This window comes from Podarcis melisellensis, assembly GCF_964234715.1.
Source record: "Podarcis melisellensis genome assembly, chromosome: 3".
NCBI lineage: Eukaryota > Metazoa > Chordata > Lepidosauria > Squamata > Lacertidae > Podarcis > Podarcis melisellensis.
The window spans coordinates 111,799,582-111,812,540 of record NC_138530.1 but is presented as its reverse complement, the minus strand read 5'-3'; the positions used below and the strand labels follow the sequence as shown (position 1 = coordinate 111,812,540).

General features: G+C 44.0%; 1 protein-coding gene across 1 annotated transcript in view; it reads left to right on the top strand.

The window, feature by feature from the left end:
• Window positions 1-338: 338 nt before the first annotated feature.
• Window positions 339-12,959, top strand: part of SLC23A1 (solute carrier family 23 member 1) — a 30,011-nt gene continuing 17,390 nt past the window's right edge. The window contains exons 1-6 of the mRNA XM_081906285.1: window positions 339-402; window positions 5,543-5,662; window positions 6,792-6,949; window positions 7,055-7,143; window positions 9,040-9,107; window positions 11,938-12,119. Of these exons, the coding sequence (XP_081762411.1) occupies window positions 367-402; window positions 5,543-5,662; window positions 6,792-6,949; window positions 7,055-7,143; window positions 9,040-9,107; window positions 11,938-12,119 (653 nt within the window). The 5' untranslated portion in view covers window positions 339-366. The remainder of the gene's footprint in view (window positions 403-5,542; window positions 5,663-6,791; window positions 6,950-7,054; window positions 7,144-9,039; window positions 9,108-11,937; window positions 12,120-12,959) is intronic.

The window sequence follows — 12,959 nt, the reverse complement described above, 5'->3', positions numbered from 1 at the left end:
TTAAAACAATGTTAACGGAGATGTTTTCGTTTCTGTGGTTTCCAACAAAATGTCACGTTTGGATTCTGGCTGTCTGAGTCGAATTTTTGTGCAAAGTCGGTTGTGCAATAACTCCATTCTATTAATATTTAGCCAAGGAACCTGTGAAAACTGACATTCTGGTAGGGATGAGTTTTATCCGTGTAATGTCCTGCTCAATAGGGACTGATGTGTGAGCTTTCAATACCATAAATTTATTTCACAATCAGCAGCCAATAGCTGCGGTTACAGATTGACAGGCAATCTTTGGTATGTTGGCTAAAGTCCTCACAGAGATTATAAATATGCCTGGAGTCAGACTTCCTTTTTCTTTGGTTCTGCATAGGAATGGGAAGCAGCTCCGAAGGCCCGGCTCACTTCAAGGTAAATCGACTGCTTCAAATTAACATATAGACCTGCATGAAATTTATTGCTTGGAAATGTTTAAGTATGGCTTAAGGCCAGGGATAAGGAAATCTGTCAATTTTTGTTTCTCTCTTATCATTTTTTTCTAGTCTTAGGTTTGATTCTCTGCATTTCTACATTGGTTTGCATTTTTTAAAAAAATCCTCATGCAAGTTCACCACCATTTTATTGCAATTTTCTTCCAAATGCACGCTTGTACACAATTCTGCCTAGTACACACTTTTTTTTGCAGCAGCAGCAGTTTCGCCTAAAACAATGTGGTCTTGAATGTTTTTTTCCACCAATGTGCATTTATATGCACACTTTATTGTAGTACATGTGATTTTGTACACATTACTCAGCTGGAGAACTGCGCAGCAAAATTCAGAGAAGTGCAAATTCCAATTGATGGTTTAGGTTTGCGCACTCTTTTTAAAGTGTGAATTACCGTATTTTTTGCTCAATAGGACGCACCTTGTTTTAGAGGGGGGAGAACAAGAAAAAAAAAATTCTCCCCCTCTCTGCTCAGCGCCCCTTCAGCGAAGCGGCAGGAGGCGCTGTGCAGAGAGGGAGAGAATTTTCCCCCTCTTGTTCCCCCCCTCTAAAACAAGGTGCCGTTTAAGGTGCGTTCAGTCGCCTGGAGAGCGAGAGGGGTTGGTGCGCACCTACCCCTCTTGCTCTCCAGGCTCCTTTCGACCTGCTCTTTGGGGCTGGCGGGGGGAAGCCCACCACCAGCCCCAAAGAGCAGGTTGGGGAGCAGCGGAAAGGCTGCTTCTTTAGCCCCACGTGCGCTCTCCCGGCTGGAGAGGTGGTGTGCGGCTAAAGAGGCTCCTGCAATAGGTAGGTAGGTACCGTAGATTTCCCTTTCAACCCAAAATGAACCGACTTTCTCCCCCATCTCTACATGAGGCAAAGGTGATGGAAGTGTATTTTGTAGCTATTATAAGAGGAGAAGGAAACCACGAGACCAGAGAACAAACATTGAAAACTCTTTTTAGCACTGTGGAAGGTAAACAGGGAATCAAAACAGACCACAGATGTTGCATGGAGTTCACAGAACATGGGACATTCACTAAAAATAAAGGAAATCTCTTCAAATAAGAATACAAATCAACCCTGCTTCGCATTGATTCTAATACAGTGGTACCTCGGGTTACATACGCTTCAGGTTACAGACTCCGCTAACCCAGAAATAGTGCTTCAGGTTAAGAACTTTGCTTCAGGATGAGAACAGAAATAGTGCTCTGGCGGCGTGGCGGCAGCAGGAGGTCCCATTAGCTAAAGTGGTGCTTCAGGTTAAGAACAGTTTCAGGTTAAGTACGGACCTCCTGAACGAATTAAGTATTTAACCTGAGGTACCACTGTACATATCCCTATCTCAGAAGTTTTCAGTGACTATCGTTCTGCATATGGTGACAGATGGCCAACTTGACATTCAAGCAATTTCTAACACTACTTTTGGCCAAACTTAGTTAGGTGCCAGTCCGTACATGACCCAACTGGCTGCTTTGCGCCATTCGAAATGTATGGATTATTCCCAGGTTGATAAAAGCGGCTTCCATGGTGTTCATTTACTGTGAAACGAGCCATGGGGCACCTAAACAAAGCATCCCCTCTTGTCTTCCCCAGTTCAGCACCTGTTCCTCCCAGAGCTCGTAATAACAGAATAATTGCAATATTTCCTCATGTGTAGATAAGCCGTGAATGTGTTGCTCTTCCAGCCTCTACAGCTCTCCCTATACAGGATGGTAGTGACCTGAACAGATTGAGTTCTAGACATTTCTTTCTCTATAGACCATCTCTCCCCTCTAGGGACCAACTCTTAACACCATAACAGTTCTCTTTCCAAATAGTACAGTGGTACTCTTAACCTGAAACTGTTCTTAACCTGAAGCACCACTTTAGCTAATGGGGCTTCCTGCTGCCGCCGCGCCGCTGGAACACGATTTCTGTTCTCATCCTGAAGCAAAGTTCTTAACCTGAGGTAATATTTCTGGGTTAGCGGAGTCTGTAACCTGAAGCGTATGTAACCTGAGGTACCACTGTATTACCTTCTACAGTGCTACCTCGGGTTACATACACTTCAGGTTACATACGCTTCAGGTTACATACGCTTCAGGTTACACACTCATTCTGGACTCGCAGCTGTCCATGGAGGTGCAGGTCGATTCTGTGTCCAGGGCAGCTATCTACCAGCTCCATCTGGTACGCAGGCTGAGACCCTACCTGCCCGCGGACTGTCTCACCAGAGTGGTGCATGCTCTGGTTATCTCCCGCTTGGACTACTGCAATGTGCTCTACATGGGGCTACCTTTGAAGGTGACCTGGAAACTACAACTAATCCAGAGTGTGGCAGCTAGACTGGGGACTGGGAGTGGCTGCTGAGACCTCATAACACCAGTCTTGAAAGACCTACATTGGCTCCCAGTATGTTTCCGAGCACAATTCAAAGTGTTGGTGCTGACCTTTACAGCCCCAAACGGCCTCGGTCCTGTATACCTGAAGGAGCGTCTCCACCCCCATCGTTCAGCCCGGACACTGAGGTCCAGCTCTGAGGGACTTTTGGCAATTCCCTCCCTGAGAGAAGTGAGGTTACAGGGACCCAGCAGTGGGCCTTCTTGGTAGTGGCGCCCACCCTATGGAATGCCCTCCCATCAGATGTCAAGGAAATAAACAACTATCTGACTTTTAGAAGACATCTGAAGGCAACCCTGTTTAGGGAAGTTTTTAATGTTTGATGTTTTATCGTGTTTTTAATATTCTGTTGGGAGCCACCCAGAGTGGCTGGAGAAACCCAGTCAGTGTGTTTAATTATTATTATTATTATTATTATTATTATTATTATTATTATTGAGAGAGAGAGCCCAATTAACAACAGGATGTGATTTGGATTCTCAGGGTGTGGAATCAGAGTTGTTATTCCACTTCCATCTTTCAAAAAAGGACAGCAGTGATTTGGATCTGCTAAACTGTGCACATCTCAAAGCACCGCTAGTGATGGCAGGTAAAGAAAGCATTCATTGCTGAACTCTTGCAGTCTCCCCTGAGGTCTGGCTTGCCACATTTACTGTTTTCTGGCCTTCACCTTCTTACACTGAACCCAGGACTCCTGGGCACATTGCCCAGTACTGAAAGAAGTACTGGGCTGTAGCTCTGTGGAACAACATGTGCTACTTGAGTACTTTTCCATTTTGTTTGTCTCAAGTCAAGCTCCTAGCTCTTTGAATAGTTCCTCTGATGCTGCTAACAGCAGCAAAAGGGAAAAAGAAAAAAACAGCATAAAACAGTTAGATGCATGAAACTGCATCTAAAAAGAAGTAGATGTAGAAAGGACAGTATAGTAGGTGCCTGGCAAACTACTTTGGGAAAAGCAATCCACAACTGGGGCGCCACCACTGAAAAGGCACTCCCTCTCCGATAGATACAATCCTAACTTGAGGACACCCATGGGAAGTTGAGGGCACCCATAGGAGGCACCCCCTTGACAATTGTTATGTGTAAGGAGGTACCTGTATTGGTTTGCCCCCAAAATATTGCAAAAAGCGCTCCCCCCATCACTATCCATATCCTCCAATAACCACATATGTGCAATACTGCTTATATAATGTGTTATGTACTGAGTTGAATAGGATCCAAAATGCAGCAGTCTGATTGGTCCTAGAACAATAGGATTCAGAATGCAGCAGTCTGATTTGTCCGAGAACAATAGGATCCAGAATGCAGCAGTCTGATTGGTCCTAGAACAATAGGATCCAGAATGCAGCAGTCTGATTGGTCCACAGGAGCCACCCAATCCAGCTCCAGGTGGAAATGAATCCGCAACCTGATTGGCCTACAGGAGAATCCCGGAAATAGCCAATCACGTGGGGCTCATTGTGTAAATAATTTATATAAAGCAGACATTCTGGGGGAAGTTACAGATAGGTAGCCGTGTTGGTCTGCCATAGTCAAAAAAAAAAAAAAAATTCTTCCAGTAGCACCTTAAAGACCAACTAAGTTAGTTCTTGGTATGAGCTTTCGTGTATCTGAAGAAGTGTGCATGCACACGAAAGCTCATACCAAGAACTATCTTAGTTGGTCTTTAAGGTGCTACTGGAAGAATTTTTGTTTGTTTGTTTTGATTCTGGGGGAACTTCCATTCCTCCTCACCACTATGAGCTGAATAAAGAGCATGAAATCCACTCTCGACTCAGAGTATATTTCATAATGGATTCCAACAGTTCATCCAAAGCTGGGTTGATGTGGCTGTCATTCCATGGCTCTCCACTATTTGGGGATTCTCAACAGAACTATGAATTCCTTTAGGAATGTTACAGCTAGTATTGTTTGATCAGCAAAGCCTACACCTGTTTGCAAGATTTTTCTGGCAGCCTCTCCTCACCTGGAAGTGAATGCCTGTTTCCCCTCGTCCGGCTTCAATTTCAGCCAGGCGGGAGATTTCTTGGAAGAGGAATGAAATGACAAACCAACACAGACACCCCGTTCCCATCCTACTGCAAAGTCCTGTTCCCCCTCCCACAGGTACATCTAGAATGTGGCTTGGAATGTGCCCACCTGCCTTGATCACACCCAGCGCATTAGCATAGCAGCACCAGGTTCAAGCCAGAACACAAACTCTTCCTGCATTCCACTCTCTGATTCCCTCCAGGTGTGATGGCCTACAACTTCCCTCACCATGGTCAGCACTAAGGTATGATGGGAGCTGTAGTCCACAGCTGGAGGACCTATCCCTGGTTAGCTATCTGAAATATACTCAGAGTCGCAAGGTGATTTCATGCTCTTTATTCAGCTCATAGTGGTGAGGAGGAATGAATGAAAGTCCCCTCAAAGTATCTGCTTTATATACATTATTTACACAACGGGCTGCACATGATTGGCTAATTCCAGAATTCTACTGTAAGCCAATCAGGTTGTGGATTCACTTCTATCTGGAGCATGATTGGGTGGTTCCTGCCAACCAATCATACTGCTGCATTGTTCTAGGACCAATCAGACTGCTGCCTTTTGGATCCTATTGTTCTAGGACCAATCAGACTGCTGCAGTTTGGATCCTATTCAATTCAGTACATAACACTATCCCTGGTTCAGTCTCTTAACAATCCTCTTCTTTCATTTCCAGCAAAAGGCAGATGGGAACCATGCCGGACCTCCTATATATCCTGAGCCGAAGGATTTTGATATGATCTATAGAATTGAAGATGCACCACCTTGGTATCTCTGCATCCTGCTGGGATTTCAGGTAAAGGTGTAATCAAGCTCCACTTGTGACGTGCTTTGAGGTGTGGAGCCAAAGAAATTCAACTGTTCCTCATGACTTTTGTGCATTTCCCCATTCTCACGCTGCTTTTCACCTGAAACCGCTTTATCAAGGTCTCTAGCTGTTAAGTATTCAGATTTTGTTATACGATATAGTAGCCTCATTAGCAATACTATTGTTGTAAAAGTACAGGGAGTAAAAGTTACTAGGGGCACACATCAGGTGCCTATAACTTTCCATTCATTGTTTACATTGATTAAATAATTGGCCTTGTTGATTTACAGTGTTGATTTCTATGGAATTGTTTGCCTTGATCTTCCCTTTTGACTCTCCCTCTGTACTTTATTTAAAATGCATTTTAATCACATAAATTCTGTGCAGAGTTAGCTAAGACGCTGTGCCACCCCCCACCCATGTAAATTCTAAATAGGTAAAGGTAAAGGGACCCCTGACCATTAGGTCCAGTCGTGACTGACTCTGGGGTTGCGGCGCTCATCTCGCTTTATTGGCCAAGGGAGCCGGCGTGCAGCTTCTGGGTCATGTGGCCAGCATGACTAAGCCGCTTCTGGCGAACCAGAGCAGCACACGGAAACGCTGTTTACCTTCCTGCCGGAGCGGTACCTACCGGTATTTATCTACTTGCACTTTGATGTGCTTTTGAACTGCTAGGTTGGCAGGAGCTGGGACCGAGCAATGGGAGTTCACCCCGTCACGGGGATTCGAACCGCCGACCTTCTGATCGGCAAGTCCTAGGCTCTGTGGTTTAACCCACAGCGCCACCCGCGTCCCAAATTCTAAATAGTGTCCTATAATTCCAGCTGCTGGTTTAGTGATAAATTAGGTGCATACTCACACTTCAGCTGTAAACTCAAACAAGGTGGCAAGTTGGATCTCCATACGGGACAGTTGAATATTCCTACATTGCTGGGGGTTGGACTAGATGATCATCGGGTCTCTTTGAACACTCCAGTTCTATGCATCTATGATTCTAGGTTTATACGGAGTAGGTTTATACAGAAGTATTGCGGCCCTGAGCTGCGGTTTAAATTTTGGGAACGTGTCTAATCAGGTGCTCTTTTGACCTAGCCTCCTTCCCATTCCCCCCCTCCAGCATTACTTGACATGTTTCAGTGGCACCATCGCAGTTCCTTTCCTACTGGCAGAATCCCTGTGCGTAGGGAAGGACCAATACACCATCAGCCAGCTCATTGGTACCATCTTCAGCTGCGTTGGGATCACGACTCTTATCCAAAGCACTGTGGGAATTAGGTAAGTTTTGCTCAGCTCCCCACCTCCCCACCCTTCGGCGAACTTAAGGAAGTTGTGGAAGGCTGATGGTGGCAAGTCACGCTCTCTTTCTCTTTGGCAATCCAGGTTGCCTCTCTTTCAAGCCAGCGCCTTAGCGTTCCTGGTTCCCGCCAAATCTATTCTGGCCTTGGAGAAATGGAAATGTCCTCCAGAAGGTAATTCAAACTCGTTTCATCCTGAAGGTTGTGAGGAGATAGAACAGGAATAATAAAAGTCAATCCTTTATTAGGCATAGCAAGCCGCACATTATCAAACAAAATACCGTATACAAATTGTGCAAAATACAAATTCAGCATAACAAGGTTTGTCCCAGTCAGATCTTTAACTCCACAGAAAATCAATTTGCATAAATAATATAATATAACGCTACCGCATCACCAATCAATTAAGAACCTCTAAATCTCTTTATAATGGCCTAGTCTTTCTACATGGACAGCACTCAAAAATTCAGCCACTATTAAAGTAATTTGATCGTTCCTGTCCGAGAGCAGGTCCTGAACCGTTGGTGGCATAGAATTGAGCCTGTTGAGTTGTAAGGCCTCTAATAATTGTCTTCTGACATAATTGCCAAAATCACAATAAAATAAAATATGCTCCAAAGTATCAGGTTCCTGTTTACTACATTTGCAGACGCTCTGATTCTGGGAGAGCTAAATATCTTCCTCTTATTGAGGGAAACATATTAAATCTGGCTAACATAAATTGCCTGCACAATTCATGATTCTTCAGATTTGTCATGTATCCCTTTTGAAAACCTCTACACAAAGGGAGATTTAAATAGAGAGGAGAGCAAGTGAGCAGGAATAATTTGAGGGCCTCTCCATGCTTCCAATATGGTAACATAATGCGTAGTCAATCTGTGAATCTGTCAATTTCGATTTCTCTCGGTTATGCCTATTCTGATTGTTATATTTAGTTTTTAATATTTGTACTATGTTGTTAGCTGCTTTGGGTTAGTTTTTGTTTTTAAAAAGTGACTAAAATGCAATAAATACTAAAAATCCTCACTTTTCCAAGCTTAAATTCAGTGTCCACATCAGTTTGTAACTCTTTTTAAAAGAGCTGAAAATTCACCAGCATGTCACTCCACATTTCTGCTAATAGAGAGAGAGCTTGCAACCATATCTCATGCGGCAATTATTATAGCAGTGAATGTGCATGGATAGTGTGGGAGGATGGGTAAGAATTCCAGTGCTCCGTTTAAAAAAAAGATTATGTGTCTGGCGCTGGGAAGCAACAAGAAGTGCAAACTTGGAAGGGGGAATGCTTGGGTTGCGTGCAACAAACGTTTAACAACTGTGCACTTGTTGTGTTAATTGCTGACTGTGTGGAAAGTGCCTCACTCAGAAAGGTTGAGTAACACAGCGTAAGGCTTTGCTGCAATTGCCTGACAAGCTTCATTTGCAGATAGGTAGCCGTGTTGGTCTGCCATAGTCAAAACAAAAAAATTCCTTCCAGTAGCACCTTAAAGACCAACTAAGTCAGTTCTTGGTATGAGCTTTCGTGTGCATGCACACTTCTTCAGATACACTGAAACAGAAGTCACCAGACCCTTCTATATAGTGAGAAAGTGGGGAGGGGTATTACTCAGAAGGGTTGTAGGAATGGGTGATTGGCAGATAGCTGTGATGAGCCTGTTGACGACTCTTAACGACTGCAATAGGTCTTACAGGAAAAAGCAAGGGGTGAGAAGGTGAAAAATGGCTTTGTCATGTATAATGAGATAAGAGTCCAATGTCTTTGTTCAGACCAGGTCTCTCCATGGTTTTAAGTTTGGTAATAAGTTGCAATTCAGCAGCTTCTCTTTCCAGTCTATTTCTGAAATTCCCTTGTAGTAAAACAGCTACTTTGAGATATTGTATAGAATGTCCTGGGAGATTGAAGTGTTCTCCTACTGGTTTCTCTGTCTTGTGGTTCCTGATGTCAGATTTATGTCCGTTTATTCATTTGCTTCATTTGCTAACTGATTCTCTCTCGGTCTCTATTAAACAGGTTGCTTACTGGCCTTGTGCATATATTTATCTGTTGACCTTTCTTGCCTCATTATGCAGGGGAGATCTATGGCAACTGGACGTTACCTTTAAACACGTCCCACATTTGGCAGCCGAGGATGAGAGAGGTAAATTGAACAGCAGCCTTTTCCAGGAAGGGGCCTCATCTCTAAAGTAACACAGGCTTTCATAGCCAAGGAACTATTTGGAAGTAATGCATATTAATTAAACAAAAACGGAAGCATATGAATCGATAAGGTTAATTTGACCCATCAACCCCCCTCTCCCTCAAATGCACAAACAAAACTCACCGCAATCAGTTGAATGCAAGCCACCAGCCACGCTCTGGGCTCGCCAACGTGTCACACCGCCAACGAAAACACATAAATGAATAGGTGAAGAACCCAGTGCTGTGGTGCTGACACAACGTCCTTCCCGCACATACACTATGCAAAAGAATGAAAGATCATTACCCCCTCATTCTTCCCCCTCCCCCCAACCTCACAATGCCTAACCCAGGCTTTCTCAACCTCAGCCCTCCAGATGTTTTTGGCCTATGATCCCATGATCCCTAGCTAGCAGGACCAATGGGCAGGGATGCTGGGAATTGTAGTCTCAAAACTCAAAACATCTGGAGGGCTGAGGTTGAGAAAGCCTGGCCTAACCAGTAGAGAGGACTCTCTGAATTGAAAACGGAGACGTTACATTGACCTTTGTTGTTGCTGTTTTCAAATTGTTTTATTAATTTTTCAAATTTATAACAAACATAAACAACATAAAAGAAAAAAACACATTACAATATAAACAAACAAACAAACAAACATTTATCCTACCTCTTATAATCATATTTTTATAACTGTTATTAAATGACTTCCTGAAATCCCTCAAGCTGTATTTCTATGTAGCTCATTGTAGCAGTTTTCCAATACTAATTTCCAATAAAATTAACTTAATCAATTAACATCTTTCTTACATGGACCTTTGTTATCCATGGAAATCTTTCAGTAAAAACAAATTGAACCAAAATGGGCAGGGATATATTTTTGCAGGAAAGCTAAGTTATTATTAACGGAGTCCTGTTTGCCTTTGCAAGCTTAATTTTCATAATTGAAAGGAGTCAAGAAAAAGTGATTTTTGGTATCTGCCCCCTGCTGCACCATCCCCTTTGTCTTATTCATGATCTGAATCAGGGGTAGCCAAGATGTAGCCATGAGCCCTAGCCAGCATGAACAATGATATTGTATAGTAAGAGGCTTATCCAGCAATGTCTGGAGGTCGCCATTCAGCCTACTCCTGTTCTAGATGTTTTAAGTGGTATAAAACATTCTGAAATGTTTTGTACAGTGGAACCTTGGGTTGCGAACGTGATCTGTGCGGGAGGCATGTTCACAACCTACAGCGCCGCGTCTGCACACACACGGGTTGCGATTCGGCACTTCTGCGCATGTGCAAAGTGTGATTCAGTGCATTTGCGCATGTGTGAGTGCCGAAACCCGGAAGTAACCCGTTCCGATACTTCCGGGTTTGGCGTGGTGCGCAACCCAAAATCACGTAACCTGAAGTGTCTATAACCCAAGGTGCTTCTGTTGGAAGCTGCCCAGAGTGGCTGGGGTAACCCAGACAGATGGGCGGGGTATAAATAATAAACAAACTATTATTTTTACGATTACTATTATTATTATTGAAATACAATTAATAAGGTAAAGGTAAAGGGACCCCTGACCAGTAGGTCCAGTCGTGGCCGACTCTGGGGTTGCGGCGCTCACTTCGCTTTAGTGGCCGAAGGAGCCGGCGTAAAGTTTCTGGGTCATGTGGCCAGCATGACTAAGCTGCTTCTGGCAAACCAGAGCAGCGCACGGAAACGCTGTTTACCTTCCCGCTGGAGCGGTACCTATTTATCTACTTGCACTTTTGAACTGCTAGGTTGGCAGGAGCAGGGACCAAACAACAGGGGCTCACCCTGTTGAGGGGATTCGAACCGCCAACCTTCTGATCGGCAAGTCCTAGGCTCTGTGGTTTAGACCACAGCGCCACCCGTGTCTAAATGGGCTCATTCACCACATGGGATTAACCCACACTCTCTTCTGTAACTACAAGCTAAAGCCTGCTTTCAGGATCATACTGTGAACTGAATACATGTAAACTTCTAACTACTTTTAAGAGAGGAGTGTTGCGTCCTTATTCTTTTAAGAGGGAATAAAGGGGAATTTACCAGGAACAATCCAATCTGGACAAGCCAGACTGGATTGCTTAACTCAAGAGATTCAAACGAATCTACCAACTAGCTTTCTGCAATATACAGGGAAATGTACTCTGCCGATCAGAAGGTCGGCGGTTCGAATCCCCGCGACGGGGTGAGCTCCTGTTGTTTGGTCCCAGCTCCTGCTAACCTAGCAGTTCAAAAGCATGACAAAGTGCAAGTAGATAAATAGGTACCACTACGGCGGAAAGGTAAACGGCATTTCCGTGCGCTGCTCTGGTTCACCAGAAGCGGCTTAGTCATGCTGGCCATATGACCCGGAAAAACTGTCTGCGGACAAACACTGGCTCCCTCGGCCACTACAGCGAGATGAGCGCCGCAACCCCAGAGTCGTCCGTGACTGGACTTAACTGTCAGGGGTCCCTTTACCTTTCTGTTATGTACTGAAATTCTCACCCTGGGCCAGCAGGGGGATACTGTAGATAGTTATGCAAATGAAGGATCGGAAGTGACGTTCAGTGATTGGATAGTTTTAGAAAGTTGCTACAGTAACGTTGTACTGGAGCTCTATATTAGCAGGCTGACTGAGCCCTTCAGTTCAGTTCTGTTCTGGCCTCAGAATAAACAAGAGCTGTTTGAAGAATCGCTGTGTCGTCTGATATGTTCACCCACAACTTAACACTTTCCCTTTACTAGCTCACTAGCGTGAGTGAGGAAGGATAATATTTAATCAAGATATATTCTCTTTTCTCCCATAGATCCAAGGAGCAATAATTGTTTCCAGCCTGGTTGAGGTGGTCATTGGTCTGGTGGGCCTCCCTGGGGCCATGCTAAACTACATTGGGCCCCTCACCGTCACTCCCACCGTCTCCTTAATTGGGCTGTCCGTGTTCCAAGCTGCCGGCGACAGAGCGGGATCGCACTGGGGCATTGCAGCACTGTAGGCACCACTTTTTCAGTACTGCAGAATTTCAAATTGACGCAAGAGTAGAGTTGCAGAACTACAGTGCTACCTTCGTTTATGAACGTAATCCATTCCGGAAGTCCTTTCTTAAACCAAAGTGTTCTTACACCAAGGCGTCCTTTCCCATAGTAGTGAGAGACTCAATTTACAAATGGAACACACTCAATGGGAAGCAGAACATGTTCTGCTTCCAAGGCAAAGTTCACAAACCAAAACACCTACTTCCGGGTTTGCAGCGTTCTTAATCCAAGTTGTTCATAAACTAAGCTGTTCTTAAACCAAGGTACCACTGTACTGCATAATCTCAAAAGCAACAAACTGCAGATGCACAAACTAGCCAGTTGCCTAAAGACTTCCTCATCAAGTTGTTCGACTGCCGGGCCAATTCCCTTGTGTGTGATTATGCGTCTAATTTTGGAGCATTTCCTACTTGATCCTCAGTTTTAGATGAAATGTGTAAAGTGCTCACTTATATGTTAGTTGTAATGATGTTGTTCGAAAGGGAGAGATAAAGGAAAAGGTCACAGAATGGTATAGGATTTTCTATCAAGTGCTTTGACAATTATCAAGATTCAGGTTTAAATTCCAAAATGTGTTTCTCTGGTACGTCAGTTTTGACTCGATAATATCTCAATTAAATCCTGATATACCACTGTGACATAAAATCTTCGTAAAATCAGAAAATAAAAACAGATCTTAAATATACTGGGTATAATCCAGAGCAAACTAGGTACAGTGGTACCGCAGGTTAACTACTTAATTCGTTCCGGAGGTCCGTTCTTAACCTGAAACTGTTCTTAACCTGAAGCACCACTT